A 21,503-nucleotide genomic window follows, 5' to 3' on the forward strand; every position below is an offset into this window, starting at 1 on the left:
ATGCAGAATTCCAGATCTAAAAATAAATATAATCCACAAGGGGATATAATTAATAGCCAGGTTTTATCTTAATATAAATGTGGAGATGATCTGAACAACAGAGAGAAATGCAGGAATAACAGGGAAAAAAAAGACCAGGAAATGCATTAACATTGTGGGAGCAACTTTAGTAAGCTGTCTGATAGAATAAAAGATTCTTTTCATATAGAAATAACTGGGTATAGGTATGTGTCAGGAAAAAAATCACAAGCCTACATTTTTGATGAATTTAAGTACAAGAACTTGGTTTTGAAAATGCAAACATGGCACTATGAATTGCATTGAATTGATTATGAATTGCAAATAAATTGTTGAAAGTTTTACTGAAAATTCTCTAATACTATTCCTTAGATATTCTTTATACCTTATCATTTCTTTATACCTTATCATACTCTGTAAACAGTAGGCACTATTTACTACTCAGGGATGATAGCTGTAAAATGCCGATATGTTTTAGTCATAGAGAGAGACTTTTCAGTTATGAAGGCTGTTATTCAGAACAGGTGGATGAAAGTTGATGCCTCTAATATTAAGGCCTAGAAAGAAGAAGGCTATTGCTTCTGAATTTGGGGAGGTGGTGACTGAACAATAAGGAAAGGATCAAACTTACGTATTTTCTTCTAAGAAAATAATGTATATGTGCTTTGTATTGTTTTGTACAAGTTTGCCAATAAAGACATCACCAAAGGTTAGAGAGAAAATCATCTACAGGAAATGCTGGCAGTATGGCATGTGTTCTTTCACAAATCTCTACAGCAGATTCTCTCGTTTTAGGGGTAAGATTTCACTTTGACTAACTGAATTTAAGATCATGAACTATTTCATTTTTTTAAAGGATATATTGGATCTAAAGGGGGAGAGACTTGGTTAAATCAAAAGGGTAAAAGTTTATTTTTTTTCAAATGTTGATTGTCTTCTACAAATTTTGACTGATCTCATGTTCCTTAATGTGCTGAGATATAGTATACAGACTCAACCAACACACACAGGATAATAGAGAAATCCAAGTAAGGTTTAAAAGGAAAAAAGAGAGTACTGTACTTATATCTATGCAGTAGAATGATTATAAATTTGTCTCTTCTATTAAGTTATAAACATGTGAAGTTACAGTTTAGCTTTCTTAATAAACACCAAGGAATTATGAGTATCATGCTTTTTCACATCCAAAGGGGAGAAAACTTTTCCACTCGTGAACTTTTCTTCTGAATTTGAATGTTGCATAGATCAATTATCTAAGTCGCCTATACAACTGTTCAGCAGAGGTTCTTAAACTCTTTGGGGTCACAGACCATTTTGGCATAGAATGAAAGCTCTGAATCTTTTTCCCAGAATTACATACGTGTCGCAATCCTTCGCATTTTTTTTCCTGGGGACAGGGGGTAGGCGGGTCTGACCTCCTGGAACTCATATTGGCTCTAGATTAAGAATCATTTTTAAATAAGAAAACCTATCTTGTCCTTCTCCACACACTGGCATTCTTAATAAGCTTTGGCTAATTAGATATTTCATAGTTTTATATAAAACAATACTCAATCATTTAAAAAGAGATAGTATTTTTCAAGCTCACTTGCTTTTTTAGCAGTTGGGAAAGTCACATGGAATCACTATTCTTTTTTTTTTTTTTTTTTTTTTTTTTTTTTTGAGACAGAGTCTGGCTCTGTCCCCCAGGCTGGAGGAATGGAGGAATCACTATTCTTGACACCAGTATGCTTATATAAGAGGTATTTGCTGGATGTCTCCTCTATTCTAGGCACCATATTAGAGGCTGGTGATAAAACAATAAGAAAAACAAACTCCAGGCCTTATGGGATTTTGCAGTCTAGTGGGGGATATTTCTCCAGGCAAATCCAAAGAATTTCTGGAAATACTACCATTCTTGCAAATTTGATGCAAGGGGAAACCTTAAATTCTAAATCTATAAAAATGCATGATCATTACCAAAAAAGACTTTTCCTTAAAAAAAAAAAAACTTCTCCGAAATGTATTTTTTAAAGTTAGCCAATTGCACTTACATATTTCATAGACTGCCTGCTTTGCAAAGAGCTGGAACTCTTAAAACATTAAATAGCTTTCTGTTAAAGTTTATATGAAAATAAAATTTATGTGTCCTCTGTCATTTTTAAAGAATAATCAAAACTGTGATTAAATATATGAAATATCAGTTCACATATAAATTCAGAAATAAATTTGCTGGGATTATAATTATCTTCTTACAAATTAAGAGTTGAGTAATAATTCTCCCCTATTCAAAATCCTTCCCCTCTCCAATGGGAAAACCAAGTTCAAACGAGTCCATTTTGGATATTTTCTATATAGCTGTGTTGGATTATGCCTCACTCCAGCATACTTGTGAAAAAAATCATACCAAATACTCCTTGAAGGAAAAGATAAATCAAACCTTTATAAAATTCAAAAAGTGATTCATCTTTAATAAATTACTAATGTACAAGAAAATGTTGGATTTATGGCTTCCTGCATTATAGTAGATTAGTAACCACATCTTCTCTAAAGTAACCCCAATATTCTCCTCTCATACCATTACTTGATAGGTATGGAGACTACCAGTGATAGAATCAAACTGTTAACTTACAGGAGAATTGGCCAGAGCTACTATTATTGAACAGCCTGTTGCTTTCAGTATGACTGATTCCTACTGGGTAAATCTCAGTCCTTCCTGATTGGTCCTTTTTTCTGGGATAACCAATGCAGGAAATACATCATTAAGTGCATTGCTGTTTTACTTTTGTATTTGTAAAGGTGTTAAATGCTTCTTATAGTTAACACTTATTGGAATTGTGTTTTAAATTACATTATTTCAGTACTAACAGCATTCTCTTCTCACAGGCTATCCAGATTATGATTGGCATCTTTCATGTTTTCATGTGGTACTTTCTACTGGTTTTGTATATGGGACAAATTAAAGGAGTCTTTGGAACGTATGAACCTGTAACTTACAAAACAGGATGTACTTTATGGGGAACTTTTGTGAGTAGAATACATATATATTGCTTTAATCATACAATAAATAATATTCATGCCAATAGTAGAAGGTAGGGAACGGTTTCTGAACAAGGTTTTCAGGAGAATTATGTAACTAAATCCCATGTTGATAATTTATTCAAAGTCAGATTCCTTTTTTCAACAAATATATATTGAGCACCTTTAATTTACAAGTGCTGTTTCAAGAGATATGGGTACAGGAGTACACAATGACAACCATAGGGCAGTTTGTCCCTAGATATGTGAAAGGCAGAGAATCTTAACTATAATATCCATTAGCATGATTAACTTGCATGTTTATTATCTTCACTTCAGTCTCCTCACCCAATGAGTCAGTACTCATTTTCTAAATTTTTCATTACTGACACTCTCCTGTGGTTTCTAGATAGCGACTAGGTAGAGGAAAACTTGGAGTGCATGGCATCCTGGAAGCCAAGTGAAGAAATTGTTAGAAGAGATGAGGAAGGATCAACTGTATCATATTTTGTTGTTTTGTCAAATAAAATGAGGGCTATGAATTGACCATTGGATTTAGCAATATGGAAGTCAGTAGTAAATTTTACAAGTAGTTTCAGTGGAATTGTGAAGCAAAAACCTGGTAGGAGTTGATTTAAGAAAAAAATAGGAAGAGAGGAATTACAGACAGTAAACAGACAGCTTCTTTAAGGACTTTACTGTAATGTGGTCTAAAGAAATGGGGTGACAGCTGGGGAAATTTGGCTCAAGAGAGGGTTTGCTTATTAGTTTCTGTGAGTTGAAAGAAAAAGCATCATATCCTTTGTTGAGAGGCCTGAACCAAAAGAAAGAAAATTGATGATATGAGTAAATGGGCGTGGGTATTGGAATCAAGTATTTGTGTAGGCAAGACGTGATGGATTTTGATGCACAAATAGCTAGGAGCATAGAAAGTTTATCTAGGGCAGTGGTTCTCAGCTAGAGGCGATTTTGCCCCTGAGAACATTTTATAATATCTGGAGATATTTTGGATTTTCACAGCTGGAGGTGTACATCAGGTGGGCAGGAGCAAAAGATGCTGCTAAATAGCCTGTGATCCACAGGACAGCTCCTCACAACAAAGAATTATCCAGTCTAATTATAAATGGTTTCAAAGTACAAAAACAGAAGGGAAAGGCAGAGAATGGAGAGTTTTCTTTGATAGGATGTTGGAAGCCTGTGGAAGTTTTTTTTTTTTCCAGTAGCTTCAAATAGCTCAATGAATTAGGAAGCAAGATGACAAGCTGAGACTGAGGATGGGGAAGTGGTTTGGTTGTCTGAGGAAAGGCAAGAGAATATGAAATAATCATCGAGGAAAAGTGAGAGTGCACAGATTATGGAGAGGTGGTTTTATTTTCATACAGCATTAAGGACACACTTGAGGTTTAGGAGCAGGATATGAATATGGGTTGTATGCCTTTCTCAGGCCATGTTCAGCTGCATGAGTGCAACCATGCAGTAGGATAAAAACAATCAGGATCTTTGTTTAGCCATGCAACTATAATAAAACAAGAAAGGTGCAAAGCAGTTGCAAGTGGATATAGGGCAGTGTTTGTAATGGTTGGCCATGAAATTTAAGTTAGTGATGGAAAGAAAAATTTAACAGAGAGTTGAAGTTCTCAGATTATAGACCCAGGTGGGGTCAAAGGGTTATTAGAATTTTAATGCTAGAGGGCATGAGCTAGAAAGATAGCAGGTGGTGATCAGGTGGAATACTTGAAACTAAGATTTGAAAGGTACAACAAGGACAAGAGAATGATTATGGGAGTGAGTGACTAAGATAGTTTGGAGTCAGGGATGGGAGGAGAGAACAAGAACCACAAGCCCAAGGTACTAGAAAGATGATATGGTTTGGCTGTGCATCCCCACCCAAATCTCATCTTATAGCTCCCATAATTCCCAAGTGTTGTGGGAGGGATCTGGTGGAAGATAACTGAATCACAGGGGGGTGAGTCATTCCCATGCTGTTCTCATGATAGTGAATAAGTCTCACAAGATCTAATGGTTTTTAAAAATGAGAGTTTTTGTGCCCCTGGCCCCTCCTAAATTTCATGTCTTCACATTTCAAAACCAATCATGCCTTCCCAACTGTCCCCCAAAGTCTTAACTCATTTCAGCATTAACCCAAAAGTGCACAGTCCAAAGTCTCATCTGAGACAAGGCAAGGTCCTCTCCACCTATGAGCCTGTAAAGTCAATAGCAAGTTAGTTACTTCCTAGATACAATGGTGGTACAGTCTTGAGTAAATACAGCTGTTCCAAATGGGAGAAATTGGTTGAAACAAAGGCTATAGGCCCCATGCAAGTCCAAAATCCAGTGGGGCAGTCAAATCTTAAAGCTCAAAAATGATTTCCTTTGACTCCATGTCTCACATCCAGGTTATGCTGATGCAAGAGGTGGGCTCCATGGCCTTGGGCTGCTCTACTCTCATGGCTTCACATGGTGTAGCCCTGATCTGGCTGTTTTCACAGGCTGGCATTGTCTGTGGCTTTTCCAGGCACAGGATGCAAGTTGTCAGAGATCTACCATTCTGGGGTCTGGAGGATGGTGGCCTTCTTCTCACAGCTCCACTAGGCAGTGCCTCAGTAGGGACTCTGTGTGGCAGCTCCGACCCCACATTTCCCTTCTGCACTGCCCTAGGGAGAGGTTCTCCATGAGGGCCCCGCCCCTGCGGCAAACTTCTGCTGGGCATCCAGGCAGTTCCATATATCCTCTGAAATCTAGGCAGAGGTTCCAAAACCTCAATTCTTGACTTCTGTGTACCCGCAGGCTCAACATCACATGGAAACTGCCAAGGCTTGGGGCTTGCACCCTCTGAAGCCATGGCCCAAGCTCTACATTGGCCCCTTTCAGCCACAGATGAAGCAGCTGGGATGCAGGGCACCAAGTCCCCTAGGCTGCACATAGCATGGGGGCCCTGGGCCTGGCCCATTAAACCACTTTTTCTTCCTAGGCTTCAGGGTCTGTGATGGGAGGGGCTGCCATGAAGATCTTGGACATGCCCTGGAGACATTTTCCCCATTGTCTTGAGAATTAACATTCAGGTCCTCGTTACTTATACAAATTTCTGCAGCTGGCTTAAATTTCTCCTCAGAAAATGGGTTTTTCTTTTCTATCACATTGTCAGGCTGCAAATTTTTTGAACTTTTATGATCTGCTTCCTTTATAAAACTGAATGCCTTTAACAGCATCCAAGTCACCTCTTGAAAGGTTTGCTGCTTAGAAATTTCTTCTGCCAGATACCTTAAATCATCTCTCTCAAGTTCAAAATTCCACAAATCTCTAGGGAAAAATGCCACCAGTCTCTTTGCTAAAATATAACAAGAGTCACCTTTGCTCTAATTCCCAACAAATTCCTCATCTTCCATCTGAGACCACCTCAGTCTTGATTTCATTTTTCATATCATTATCAGCATTTTGGTCAAAGCCATTTGACAAGTCTCTAGGGAGTTCCAAACTTTCCCACATTTTCCTGTCTTCCTCTAAGTCCTCCAAAGTGTTCCAACATCTGCCTGTTACCCAGTTCCAAAGTCTCTTCCACACTTTTGGGTATCTTTACAGCAGCACCCCATTCCTGGTACCAATTTACTGTATTAGTCCATTTTCATGCTGCTGATAAAGACATACCTGAGACTGGGCAATTTACAAAAGACAGAGGTTTGTTGGACTTACAGTTTCTCATGGCTGGGAAGGCCTCACAATTGTGGCAGAAGGCAAGGAGGAACAAGTCACATCTTACGTGGATGGCAGCAGGCGAAGAGAGAGGGCTTGTGCAGGGAAACTCCCATTTTTAAAACCATCAGATCTCACAGGACTTACTCACTATCACAAGAACAGCATGGGAAGGACCTGCTCCCATGATTCAATTATCTCCCACTGGGTCCCACCCACAACACGTGGGAATTATGGAAGCTACAAAATGAGATTTGGGTGGGGACACAGAGCCAAACCATATCAAAAGATCAGATAGATAGATAGATAGATAGATAGATGCATATATATGTATATATGTGTATATATACATGCATATATATGTATATATGCATGTATATATACACATATATATGTATGTATGTGTTTGTGTGTGTGTGTGTGTGTGTGTGTAAAAATCACCAAATATTAAGTGATGTTGGAGAGAGAATCAGAGAGTCAAAATTTCAATTCATTCCAAAAGAGGAATGGCCAAGGGGTCAATAGATTCCTTAAACCATGAAAGATGGTGAGTTATAGAAACTGACATGTGACTCAAAGGTGGAGGAAGAAAGAATGGTTGAATAGCAATAATGAGCAAGGAAACTGCTTATCCCACACTTCAGACAGATGGAATGAGGGCTGTAGGATACAATACGGCTGCCCATTGAGACAGCAATTAATCACTAGAAGAAACAATGATTTCTAGGAGGTCTCCCACTTTTATACATATACTAGCTCATAAGTGTCAATGGATTGCCTTAAAAAAATAGGAGAAAAATATTGAATTTTCACACAAAATCCAGATAAATGATACATGGTTCATAAAAGATGCATGGCTCATAAATAATGCACTGGTTCATAGGTGATAAGTGACAAATGATGTACTAGGTCACAAGTGTCAAAGCACTACCTTAAAAAATAGGAGAAAAACTGTGGATTTTCCAACAAAATCCAAATAAATGATGCATTTTCCTTAGTGTTTGACCATTCACATTATAAAAATAGTATATTAAACTCCTAAGATAACTTATCTAAAATTTCAACTACGTGTAATTTAATACTAAACTTCTCACTTAAGCCTAAACTTTGAAAGGCATTTTGTAAAACACATAGTAATCTGAAGATAATCTCATTAGAGAGCACTGTAATTCAAAATTCACAAGATATTTTCACTTTAAATTCTGAGCTAGTTCTTACCTTCACTGTGTACCTCCTTAGAAATCTCAGCTTTTGTTGTGGAATGAAGTGCTGAACAAACAGATTTAAAATTATCCATTGGAAGTTTGTAAGCTTCAGGTTTGGGCTTCCTATATATAGTGACATGACAAAAATAGCCTTTGACTTGGATCTTTAGTGTCTTATCACTAAAACAAATAAGACAAGGAATACTTTGAGGAAATTGTGCAACCCATCTTCAAACAATATGGCATAGTTTTATACTTCTTGGAAGTAGACAGACTTCCTGACATGAAATAATGGAACCTCTGTTTTAAAAAACAAAGGCAAAGGCACAAATTTCTGCCATTACCTTAATAATGACTACAATCTCATAAAAGAGACTGCATATTTTGTACCATCACAATATGGAATAGATTCTTGAACCACTTTTTCCATATTTGGATATGTACATAGTAATCATAATTAGTGTCATCATCTCATTAGGAAGGATAACATTAAAAGCAATAATCAAATGAGTTATATATGATGTATCTCGTACACATAAAAGCAAACTTGGTTCCCAGTTCAGGACTGCTTAGGCTATCTGGCATATTATCACAATGTGAATCTGCCCACTGTCCCCTATATGTTTCTGTTATGATTGACTCTACTATTACCTTTCAATGTATTACTACATGACGTAAATTTGTCCTGACCCATCTACTAAAACTTCTGTATATTTTGTTACTATTAGCATTCTTAAAATAAATAACTTAGAAGAGTTATTAAAAGTACATTCTAAATTGGCAAGCATTATCAATGAGTATTTATAAATATGTTTTTATATCCAGTTTATCATTGCAGGAGTCTTCCTAATAAGAGTAACAAAGTATCCGACTCGATCTGGAGTAAGTTGAAATGTTTGAGGTATCTCTAGAAATCACTTATCACAAAGCTAAATGTTAAGTTTTAATGAAAATATAACATCTAAACAATGAAGGAATCTACCCTGCCTGTAAAATAAATGAAGGAATTAAGAATGAATCTAGAAGAACATAATTTAATGTAGACAAATATACTGTATTGGTTAAAATCATGATTACTTTATGTATAGGTTTCTAAATATATAGTTTTTGTTTTGTTTGATGTTCTACCTTTTAACATTGTATAAACTTTATAATTAAAAAATTTTAATAGGACCTAATGCCTTTAGATATAGACATTATACTACTGTAAAACTTCATGTTCTGAACTATCCAGTTTGGGAACAAGATTATATCTTGTAACAAAGTAGGGAATTGGTCCAGATTAAAGATCCATGCATGGTATAGGTGGATAGAATTGGGAAGAACACTTTAGAATCTTAGAGCTAAAACATACCTTAGAAATTAGTCTGTCCTCATAATTTTACAGATAAAAAAAGATGTCTGAAGATATTGATAGATTTTCTTAGATAATGAAAACCCAGAGTTAAAATTTTATCAACTAACTCCTATTTCTACAAGCAGTCATTTTCCATTTTCTTTTTTTTCTTACAATGGAACCACTTTTGTCCAAATCATATCTTATGTGCTTTCTTCCAAATGACCGATAACATTGAAAAACACAATACTTTTTTTTTTTTTGAGATGGAGTCTAGCTCTGTCGCTCAGGCTGGAGTTCAGTGGCACAATCTCGGCTCACTGCAAGCTCCGCCTCCCGGGTTCACGCCATTCTCCTGCCTCAGCCTCCGGAGTAGCTGGGACTACAGGCGCCTGCCACCACACCCGGCTAATTTTTTTGTATTTTTAGTAGAGACGGAGTCTCACCGTGTTAGCCAGGATGGTCTCCATCTCCTGACCTCGTGATCCACCTGTCTCGGCCTCTCAAAGTGCTGGGATTACAGGCATGAGCCACCACGCCCGGCACCGAAAAATACAATACCTTTTAGCCTAAATGGAAGATTAATGATTAATGGACTGATGGTGTTAATGTTTCCTCCAGATTAACCGGGCTTCATATAAATCAGAAAAATATTTTCTTAATACTTAATACTTCTAAGACTGCAGAAACTAGATCAAAGTTTTAACTAGATGACTTTTTTCAGCAATGCAAACTATTACACCAAAATGTTTATTCGGAATCTAAAAATTTGCCCTCTGTCTCCTTTTCAGATTATATGTACTTTAATCATAAACATCATCTGCATAATTACTACAATTACTGCAGTAACTCTAACAATAATAGAGTTGTCTCATTTTAATTCTGTGTCATACAGGAATTATGGACAAGCGGTAAGTGACCAATTCTATGGGAACATATTAATTTTAAAAGTATTCTTTTTAATAATTTTGAAATCTTAGGAGGTAAGATGAGGCTTTTATTGGTCCTCATGAAATTCTTTGATTTAGTAGTGAGCTCTTGATTGAAAATTTTAAATCAAAAATAATTCTAGGCTGTGAGTTTTAGTAAATATTAAGAGAATGTTTGAATTCTTGACTTGCTGAATTAAAGTGAGTAAAAATTTGAAAGCTTCAGTGGCAAGTTTCTATATAGTAGGCACAGAGTCACTTAATGATTCTCTTAATACAGGAAAAGCATAATCCTGGACCATAAAACCATTTTGCAAATAAAAGAATTTGCTACTGACACATATGGTTCAAATTGTAGACACCTAGTAATTTCTGGCTTAACATAGAGCTTTTCTTACATAGCCTATCTTTGCATCTTACATGAATTTTGCTTTAAGGCCAAAAATGCTAAATATAAATAAACCTAACTTGTTTCCATTTAGTTCTTCAGTAAAGGTGAAGATCTTTACTGATAACACAATAGTTTTATTTTAATTATATTGGCTTTAAATTCAGAATCATAGAATATTGGTGGGGCAAAAGACCTTAGCAAAGTTAATACAAAATCTCACATTTAAAATGAGGACAAATTAGAGTGAAACACCTTGTTTGACCAACAGAACAAAACAAATAACAATTTCAGTAATGAGTAGAAGCATCATTGCAGGTGAAGGATAAACCTCCTCCTCCTCCCCTACACACTTTCTCTCCATACCTGTGACATGTTATTAAGGGGGACGTCAGAGGAAAGAACCCAAACCTGGAGAACAAAACCCTGGAGGACAGTGATACAATAATAGAAAAATGCAGTAATACCCCAAAATATATTATCTGTAATGAGTGATTATGTAAACAAACATGGACCAGATCTTCCCTGTAAATTGTAAGAAAATTGTCCAGTTGCCCCGAACATTCAATCTAGAAATCTTTAGTTCTAATTTTGAGGGCAGAGAATAGGAAAGGAGGACTTAAGTTATTAAGTGCATAATTGTTTCAAGTTATATGTCACCATTCTTATTCATAAACTTTTAATTATCAGTTTAATATGGCATAATTGCCAAGGATTGCCTTTTGCAGTCAGTGTGACAAACCATTGTAGTCTGTATTTATCTGATCTGAACTCAGTAATAACGACCAGTTTTACAGTCTCTCAAAATCACAAGTTTCAGCACAAGTTCGCGGTGATTAGTTACACAAAATGAACTTGTATATTAGACTTATATCTCGAAGCCACCATCTTTTTCTAGTGCCATTATAGAATTATATACTTAAACTTGCTAAGGCAGCCAACACTTTACAGTACTTTTACATGCCAACTTTTCTAACATAAGCAAGGGGCTTGGCTAAATCTACAAACTCATCAAGTTATCAGTGTTCCCAGGCAGTTAGAAAAGTGCATGCATCGGAAATATACTCCTCATATGGCCGAATGGTTAATAGTATAGATTCCAGAATCAGAGTGCACTTATTTAAATACCCTCAGTACTCACTGTGTGTAAACCCCTGGAAAAGTTTCTTAACTTTTCTTTTGTGTAAAATGAAGAAAATGCCTGCTAGTTAACTGCTCTGTTCTTTCTTCCAAACTCCTAGCCTGTTGTTTTAAAAGCTAGTTTGACTTTTCTACTTGGCTATGCTTCTATCACTATCATATCAAACTCAACAGATATAAAATGGAAATTACTTACCTCCTCAAAAGTACTATACTGCAAGACTCCCTCGTTTCAATCTCCCACACACAAAACCTTGACATAATACCTCATCTCTCTTTCTACTGTCTTTATAATTACCAAATATTGCTTATTCTTCATTTAAGTATTTATTAATTAGGGTTATCTTGGTTTTAAGTAACAGGAAATACAACCCAAGTTGACTTGAGGCAAAAAGGGTCACTTACTTACTTAAGCTGGGTCCAGAAGCTTACAGTTTACATCATCTGCCAGGGACTCATTCATTCTCTCTCTCTCTCTCTCTGTGTGTGTGTGTGTGTGTGTGTGTGTGTGTGTGTGTGTGTGTGTGTTTCCGTTTCCTCAGTTGTTTTCATATTTGAGCTGCTCTGGCCGACCTTTTGCCGCTTTCAGTCAGGGAGGGAGTTTTAGAATAGCACTCTCATATAAATTAAAGAATATGGGGCCAGGCACGGTGGCTCACGCCTGTAATCCCAGCACTTTGGAAGGCCAAGGCAGGTGGATCACTTGAGATCAGATGTTCGAGACCAGCCTGGCCAACAAGGTGAAACCATGTCTCCACTAAAAATACAAAAGTTAGCTGGGCATGGTGGTGGGCACCTGTAATCCCAGCTACTCGGGAGGCTGAGGCATGAGAATCGCTTGAACCCGGGAGGCAGAGGTTGCAGTGAGCCGAGATTGTGCCACTGCACTCCAGCGTGGGTGACAGAGCGAGACTCAGTCTTGAAAAAAATTAAATTAAAAAAATAATAAGGAATATGGGCAAACTGACTTTTCACAGTCTTGTCAGCTAAGAGGTCCCAAGTACTTTCTAGCTAAAATGTTATGATTGTTATGACTGTGCATTTCTGCCAACAAAATTAAATCAAAATTATTTACCTTGGTATTTCAAACCTTCTACATCTTTTCCTTATCTTCCTGTTTATATCATATATGAATGAACACTCTAATTCAGTTAAAACATGTTTTATTATTTTCTCAAAACGTTATATTGCTTACATTGTTTTGTTCTCACATTAAAAACCATAGGATGTTCTGATACATATTTTACTATTGGTTCTATTTTATGTCTCAATTTTTAAATTGTTTTGTCACACTTTTAATTTATGCTATTAAACTCTTTCTGAAACAAGATAGGTTACAAGGAAACAAGCAAATAAAAATTTAAAGTTGCCTAGAATGCTGCTTCCTTCCTTCGTTTTTCTCAGTCCTACCCTTATTTCAAAGGTCCTACCACTTTATGAAGCCTTCTCAGAGAGTAATAGCTTGGAATGAACCTCCTGTCCCTCCTGTCCCCTGTAATGATTGAGCAAGTTTTTATCCATTTTATATGGTACCTTATATTATCTTTCTGTCTCTTCTACTTCATTATAAACTCTAAGAAATCAGGAAGTTTTTATGTGTCATTGCATTCCTATCATCTAATTCCTACTACCAGATAGTTTCTTGAATATAAAAGATATTAAATAAACCAAACAAAGAAGGAGGAGGAAGAGTTAGAGAAGGAATTGAAGGGGAGAGAATTATGATGTCATTCTTTCTAGATCTGAGTATCATTCTTGTATTTCCACAGCTAGCACAAAACCCACATTTTCAGGATGAGTACCAATATTATTCACATAACTAACCAATCAGATTTATAGTTGAAAATATCTTTCTGATAGCAACAGAAGGGAATCTGTTTTATTTATCCCAGCAGTCACAATCACCTTATGCTTCCAAATTAAATGTTCTTTGAACTCTTTTTGAATTTATTAATCATTTTAAATGATATTAGAGCAATATGTATGTGAGAGTTTTATCACCACGTATGTAAATTTAAGAAGGGTTGTCATCAAAAATAGCTGTTTTAATAGAAAAGGATTGCTTGATAAATCTGTTGGTGGCCATCTTATCATTAGAGACAGGAGAGTCAAATCTTAGTAACTGAAGAGCTTAGATAGTGAGCTGTGCCAGTGACTCTGTAAAAGCTGTCAGAAGTGAGACAAGAATGCTAAGCAATGGAGATCAAATACAGAAGCCACAGATGCTGAATTGAGGAACCAAAAGCTAGGGAAAGTATAGCAGAGGGCAAAGGACTAGAAAGGTCTAAGGAAATCAAATGGTGAAAGGTTTATCTGTTCTTATTTTCCTTCCCTTTTTTTTTTTTTTTTTTTTACTCTCATACCAGTAGTTCCTTCCATGATCATGTTTGCACTCACTAAAGATAATAACATAAGATTTCTCCCTGTTTTTTGGTTATAGAAACTTGGGAGAGAAGTATCACGTATTTTACTGTTCTTCTACACTTTGGAATTTTCTATTGCACTTACACACTCAATATGCAGCTGTTCCAATTTGGTAAGTGTTTACCCACTCTCTGGCAAATCAAAAGATGTTGATTTCTAGTAACTACACTCTATGGGGAGATGAAGTGCACTGATACAAAGTATTTAGAACTAATATAAATGGAAGGTGTGATATTGCCTTTATTTTTTATGTTTGTTATTTTATAAATAGAAAGCATAAAATTATAAAAGTAATACATGAAACTACATTTAAAAGTAAAAAGCATATAGGGTAAAAAGTGATTTTTTCCTTAATATAGTTCTCATCATATCCACACATCCAATTCTATACAAAAAAAGACCAATACACACACATTCTCTTTTTTACTAATTGTATGTATTATATTCACATTGTTTTGTCACATGCATTTTTTGCAATGATTAGAAATATCTTTCCATTACAAAACATATCTAAATACTGCCTTTTATTGCCCTCATTGTTTTTCTTAGTATTTAACATTCCCTAATTACTGCATATGTAGCTTGGTTTCCAGTTTTTTCTAAATTATAAACAATGATGCAGTGAACATTTGAGTATAAATATTTTTGCATACAGGACCACTAATTCTTTAGGTGTTTGATTCCTAGAAATCTAATTGCAGGATCAAGTGTAACAACATCCCAAAATGCTATAACAACTCACAAAAGTTTATGAGAATGACTGTCTTCTCACAAGCTTAAAAGACTACATATCTAACATTCATTCATTCTTTCTCAAATATTTATGGAGAGCATGCTATTTGCTAGGCATTGTCATAGGCACTAAGGATGCAATGATCAACAAAACAATGGCTTTTCCATTAGGGAGTTTGCATTCCATTGGGGGAGAAAGGCAATAAACAAACACATAAAAATATAAAATGTCAATAACTGAAAAATGTTATGAAGTAAAATAAAGCAAAGTAAGGAGATAAGGCAAGATTATTTTATGTAGGATGGTCAAGGAAGACTACTATGATCAACAACTGATTGAAATACGGAAACAACTATAAGACTATATGGTAAAAGGATTTCTGAAGAGAGGGAATGAGTTGCATTTCCAGAATGGCTGATTGAGGACATGGTAACTCTCCCTAAAAATGAAATTATAAAACTGAACAAAATTGTCAATAAACAACCTTCTAAAGATTCAGGAAGTTGACCAAGCACACAAGAACTTGAGAAGTGTTTATTTAAGAAAATCTACTGGACCTCAGTAAGAACAGTGGATGTCTGTGGCATGTTAGCTTGGGACTGTTCTCACTCTTCCCACCTGATATGGTTAGGCTTTGTGTCCCCACCCAAATCTCATCTAGAATTGTAATCCCCAGGTGTTGAAGGAGGAACCTGATGGGAGGAAATTGGATCATGGGGGCAGTTTTCCCCATGCTATTCTCATGATAGTGAGTTCTCATGAGATCTGATAGTTTTATAAGTGTTTAGCAAGTTCCTCGTTCACTCAGTCTTCTTTCTCCTGCTGCCATGTGAAAAAGGTCCTTGCCTCCCCTTTGCCTTATGCCATTATTATAAGTTTCCTGAGGTCTCCCCAGCCATGTGGAACTGTAAGTCAATTAAACCTCTTTCCTTTATAAATTACCCAGTCTTGGCAAGTTTGTTATAGCAATGTGAAAACAGACTAATATACCACCCCACCCTCAGATTCCATTACGCAGAAGTTTACCTTGGTGGGTCAGACTGTGAGGCCCAGCAGCCTCATTGCTTGAGATGACTAGTTTTATTTGGAACAGAGCTCAGAAAGTTCCATGACCAAGAGCGTTATTAAAACAACAGTAATCCCAGTGGCAAACAAGCAGATAAGGCCAAGGTCACTCCTAGCCTGACTAAGATCACAATACTTGTTGGGGCAAAAAATTTACTAGCAACCAACCAGAAACTCAACAGAGAAATTTGAAGAACAGGACAGCCACTGTGGACCTTGATAACTTCCTACTTTTCCCCTGTAGTCTGGAATAATATAAATATGTGCAAAGCTATATACACACTAAGGAGACAGGAGAAGGTCCTAGTGAGCCCTTGGTTGAACAAGAGGTGTTGCAAAAATAAAGTAAAAGCTGGGGCAACCTCAGCTTTGAATATATTGCTCAAGCTACACTGATTCATTGGGAAAGGGTAGAAGTCTTACTGGCTCAAGGTGTCTAATACTTTCCTAGAGCTTCTATAACAAAGCACCACAGACTGTAGCTTAAACAACAAACTTATTTTCTTACAATTCTAGAGGCTAGAAGTTCAAGATCAAGGTGTTGGCAGGGTTAGTTTCTTCTGAGGCCTCTCTCCTTGGCTTTCACCTGGCTGTCTTCTGCGTCTTCACATGGTCTTCTCTCTTTATTTGTCTGTGTCCTAGTCTCTTCTAAGCTCACCAGTCATATTGGACTAGGGCTCATTCTAATTACCTTATTATAACTTCATTGCCACTTAAAAGACCCTATTTCCAAATATAGTCACATTCCAAGGTACTGGGAGTTAGGACTTCCAGTATTCCAAGATACTGGTGGTTAGCAATAACCACCACTCCTGGGAAATAAGGCAATCAGAATCTAAAATTGCTACCATATATTATCTAAAATGTCCAGTTTTCAACAACAAAAAGTATGCAAACAATAGGAAACAGTTACCCATAGAGTTTAAAACAACACTTAATAGACGCAGTGTCTTTGAGCAAGGGAAGAATAAATGTTGGACTTAACAAAGAAAGGCTTCAAAAATTAGTGAAGTAAATATGTTTGAAGAATTATAAGATGGCAACAATGGTTCATCAAATAAAAGTCAATAAAAGAAACAGAAATTATAAAAAACCCAATGGAGGTTCTAGAGTTTAAAAATACAAGAACTGAAATGAAAAGCCACTAGAGGAACTCAACAGCAGAGGTGAGCTGACAAAAGACAAAATAAACAGACATAAAGATAGCAAAAAAGATATTGCCCAGTCCAAAAAACAGGAAAAAAAGAAAATGAAGAAAACTGTACAGAACCTCAAAATCCTTTGAGATACCATCACATGTATAATGGGAGTCCCATAAAAATGGGCAGTACCAGAAAAAAATTAAACAAATAATGGCCCCCAAATTCCCCTAATTTCATGGAAAATATTCAATACATCCAAAAAGCTCAAGGATCTTCAAGTAAAATAAACACAAAGAGATCCTCCTAGACACCTCCATGTCAAATTGATAAAAAAGAAAATCTTGAAAGCAGCAAAAAAAAATAAAAACAAGACTCTTCATATATAAAGGAACCACAGTAATATTAACAGCTGGGTTTTCATCCAAAACAATGGAGGCCCGAAGGTAGTGGAATGGGATATTAAAGTGCAGGGGGAAAAACAGTCAGGCAGGAATTCTTTATATTTTAAAACTATCCCTCAAAAATGAAGGTGAAATAGAGACACACACAGATGAATAATGTGTTGCTGGCAGAAATTCCTCATGAGAAACACTAAAGGAAGTTCTTTAGACTGAAAAGAAGTGACATCAGATGAAACTTAAATGCACATGAATAAATAAAAAAAGTACCAGTAAAAGTAATTATGTAGGTGGTTATCAAAATCAGTATAAATACTTCTTTTGTGTTTTCTTCTGTTAACTGATTTAAAAGACAGTTGCATTAATTGCATTGGGCTCACCCAGGTAATCCAGGATGATTACCTTAATTTAAGGTCATGTTATTAGTAACATTAATTCCATCTGTCATAACTACTCAGCTCCAACTTTTAGCATGAAAGTATTCATAGACAATACATAAAGGAATGGATATGGCTTGTTCCAGCAAAACTTTATTTACAAAAACGGGAGTGGGCTAGATTTGGTCCATGTATCATAGCTTGCCAACCCTTCTTCAATAGACAGTTTCTCAATTTTTCTCTTAAATTTTAAAAGGTAAGATTATAAAAGCAGTAATTATAACACCATATTGGTAGTTACATAATATATATAGATAGAATAGATGACAATAATAGCACAAAGAAAAGGAAAGGGAATTAGTTATATGGGAATAAAGTTGCTGTATTTTACTGGAATTGAATTAGCATTCATCTGAAGTAGACTGTGATAAATTAGGGTGCTTATTTAGTGATTAAGCAAGCTAAAACTATAATAGCTTAAAAATAAGGGAATTAACATACACAAAGTATGTTTAATTTTTAAAGAATAAAGAAAGAACACAATGCCCAGGCTTGGTTGGTTAACAGCCATATTCCCAGCATTTTGGGAGGCCAACTTGGGAGGACCATTTGAGCCCAGGAGTTCAAGACCAGCCTGGGCAACATGACGAGACCTCATCTCTACAAAAAAGTAAAAATAAAAACACTAGCTAGGCATAGTGCCACATGCCTGTGGTCCCAGCTACTTGGGCAGCTGAAGTGGGAGGATCACTTGGAACCCAGGAGGTGAAGGCTGCAATGAGCCATATTCAGGCCACTGTACCCCAGCATGGGTGACAGAGCAAAACTCTATCTCACAAAAAAAAAAAAAAAAGGAAAGGAAGAGAAAACACATGAGACATGTATAAAACAAATAACAAAATGTCAGATATAAATCTATTCATTGTAATAATAACATTAAAATGACAGTGAGATATTTTAAAGTACCTACTGGAATGACTGAATTTCAAAATATTGACAATGCCAACTGATAGCAAAGATTATGGATAAAAGAAATATCTCTCACACTCCTAGTTGAAATATAAGTTATTGCAACAATTTTTAAAACCTTTTGGGCATTACCTACTAAAAATTAAAATGTGCAAACCCTATGATCAGTAATTTAAGTCCTTGGTATATAACTAACAGAAACATTTGCACTTATGCATTAAGATAAACTTCCAGGAATATATAGAGAGCAGTATTATTCATAGTAGCCCCAAAGTGGAAACAACACAGGTGGGTGAGTGGTGAATAAGTTGAGGTGTATTACTTTATTGAAATTTGACATGGTGATTAAAAGGAACTATACCTGCACTTAACAACATGGATGGATCTTACAAATAAAATGTTGAGTATAAAAACTCAAAAGAATGCATACTTTTAAAAAATTCCATTCATATGAAGTTTGAAACCAGGTAAAACTAAAGCTAACCTATAGTGTTTAGGGATGAAGCTTAGTTGATGAAACTAGAAAAAAAATTGACAGGACCGATGACCTTATCTAAAAGTCAAAATGACCATTACCTTGAAGGGAAGGAATAGGTAATAGGTGAGAAATGTCTTGAGAGGCTAGGGTGCTGGCATCTATTAAGATTTATGTTCAAGAAGACTATGGTTATTTTTATTATAAAAGTTTGAAAGTATACCAAAAGATACAAGTGATCCAACAGAAATTAAGAAAGTAGGTTGAAGGCTGGTCATGGTGGCTCACACCTGTAATCCTAACACTTTGGGAGTCTGAGGCAGGAGGATCACTTGAGGCCAGGAGTTCAAGATCAGCTTGGTCAACATGGTGAAACCCCGTCTCTACTAAAAATACAAAAAAATTAGCCAGGCATGGTGGCACAGGCCTGTAATCCTAACTACTCCGGTGGCTGGGGCATGAGAATGGCTTGAGTCTGAACCTGAGAGAGAGGCGGTTGCAGTGAGCCGAGACTGCACCACTGCACTCCAGCCTGGGTGACAGAACAAGACCTTGAAAAAAAAAAAAAAAAACCCAAGGAAGGAAGGAAGGAAGGAGAAAGAAAAAGAAAGAGAGAGAAAGAAAGAAGAAAGGGAGGAAGGGAAGAAGGAAGGGAGGAAGGAAGGAAAGGAAGGAAGGAAGGAAGGAAGGAAGGAAGGAAGGAAGGAAGGAAGGAAAGAAAGAAAGAAAGAAAGAAAGAAAGAAAGAAAGAAAGAAAGAAGAAAGGGAGGAAAGGAGGAAGGGAAGAAAGAGAAAGAGAGAAAGAAAGGAAGAAAGAAAGAAAGAAAGAAGGTTGAAATAGGAATGGGACAGAAGTAGGATACTTTAAGATTTTACTCTATAAATATCAGTATTACCTGTATTTTTTAAGAAAAAGATCTATTTATTAGTTGTACAATTTTAAGAAACATGATATGATTTGTAAGAGGTTACTTTTTTCCAGTTTCGAAGACAAAATGATCTTACATCTGTTGCTGAGGAAGCTGAGAGCACTCTTTAAAAACCCTAGAAATGTGAGAATTTTGCTGTTGCTGATGCCTGGTGTGGGTCCTAATGATATCTCTATATAACAAAGCAGTTACGAAGCCTACAGACTGTGCAAAATAAAATACAAACAAGGTGAATTTTTCTCCTCAGTATTCAAAAATGTCTCTGCTCATGTTTTTCTAGGCTGCAAGGGGAAAGCTTTTCCCTATTTAAATATGAGATTATTGCAGGATGAATTTGTTATCTAGGTACTCTGAATAGCTGTCAACTCTCCATAATAGAGCTTTTGTAAGAGACTGTAAAAAAGATTCATTATTATCTCTAGAGTGAAGGCTATAAAGACTTGGGCCAGGATGCCGTATAATTCACAGGAAAACTTTAAATACTTATGTCCGTACAAGTAGAAAGCACATTTTACAGTGTGAGTTCTTCTACTTTAACTAGCTTCTACCAAAGTATGAATCAAAAGTCCTCTAATTCATATTTCCTTCATTGTTTTTTGACTTCTGTTCTCCTTATTTAAAGTTCCTTTCTGCCCTGAACATATCTGCTATCTTTCTTATCTTTCTTTCCCCTTGCTTCTTTCTTCTTGTCATTGTTTGGATCATCTGTTCAACTGCTTTTCAAAGCAGACAGACTGTTTTTCCACAATAAGGAGAATTTCCTAGAAATCTGTCCTGAATTCAATTCACCCTCTCTTCTAATATGGAACATTACTTCAGAAAGATGTTTCACTAATTGTTATCTAACACTGTAAACTAAGGTTGCTTGATTCTAAGAATTTCAGCACTTAGCTCATTTTTTTCAGATTATCTACTGTATGCCAATGAATAATATATTAAGCTCTGGAGTATCAACAATTAATAAGGTACCTGATGACAAGGAGACTTTATTTTAGGGGATGAAACAAACAGCTACCAAATTAAGACTATCTATGACATATAAACAGAGTATAAAAAAGTAGAAATAAGACAGAAGAAATAATCCTTCAGATGTGAAACAAGAGGAATAAAGCTTTATGAAAGACCCCTGAGCAGGGGATTACTAGTTTACCAAGCAGAAAGGTAGGAAGACATTTTGAACAGAAGACTTTAGCTTATTAGAAAAGTGGGAGAGATCACAGCTAAAATAAATATATTAAAATTTAATGACAGGGAGGAGGAAGTCAAGAGTGAAAGCTGGAAAGACGGG

At 36.1% G+C, this 21,503-nt stretch overlaps 1 protein-coding gene across 1 annotated transcript; it reads left to right on the forward strand.

The window, feature by feature from the left end:
- The first annotated feature begins 2,895 nt into the window (after nt 1-2,895).
- Nucleotides 2,896-20,325, forward strand: MS4A13 (membrane spanning 4-domains A13). Its single transcript, XM_030810043.1, has 5 exons — nt 2,896-3,024; nt 8,736-8,792; nt 10,038-10,157; nt 14,144-14,239; nt 20,269-20,325. Exons 1-5 carry the CDS (start codon nt 2,896-2,898, stop codon nt 20,323-20,325), a joined length of 459 nt encoding a protein of 152 aa, XP_030665903.1.
- Nucleotides 20,326-21,503: the final 1,178 nt, after the last annotated feature.

Source organism: Nomascus leucogenys, chromosome 4 (assembly GCF_006542625.1).
Source record: "Nomascus leucogenys isolate Asia chromosome 4, Asia_NLE_v1, whole genome shotgun sequence".
In the NCBI taxonomy this organism is placed as follows: Eukaryota; Metazoa; Chordata; class Mammalia; order Primates; family Hylobatidae; genus Nomascus; species Nomascus leucogenys.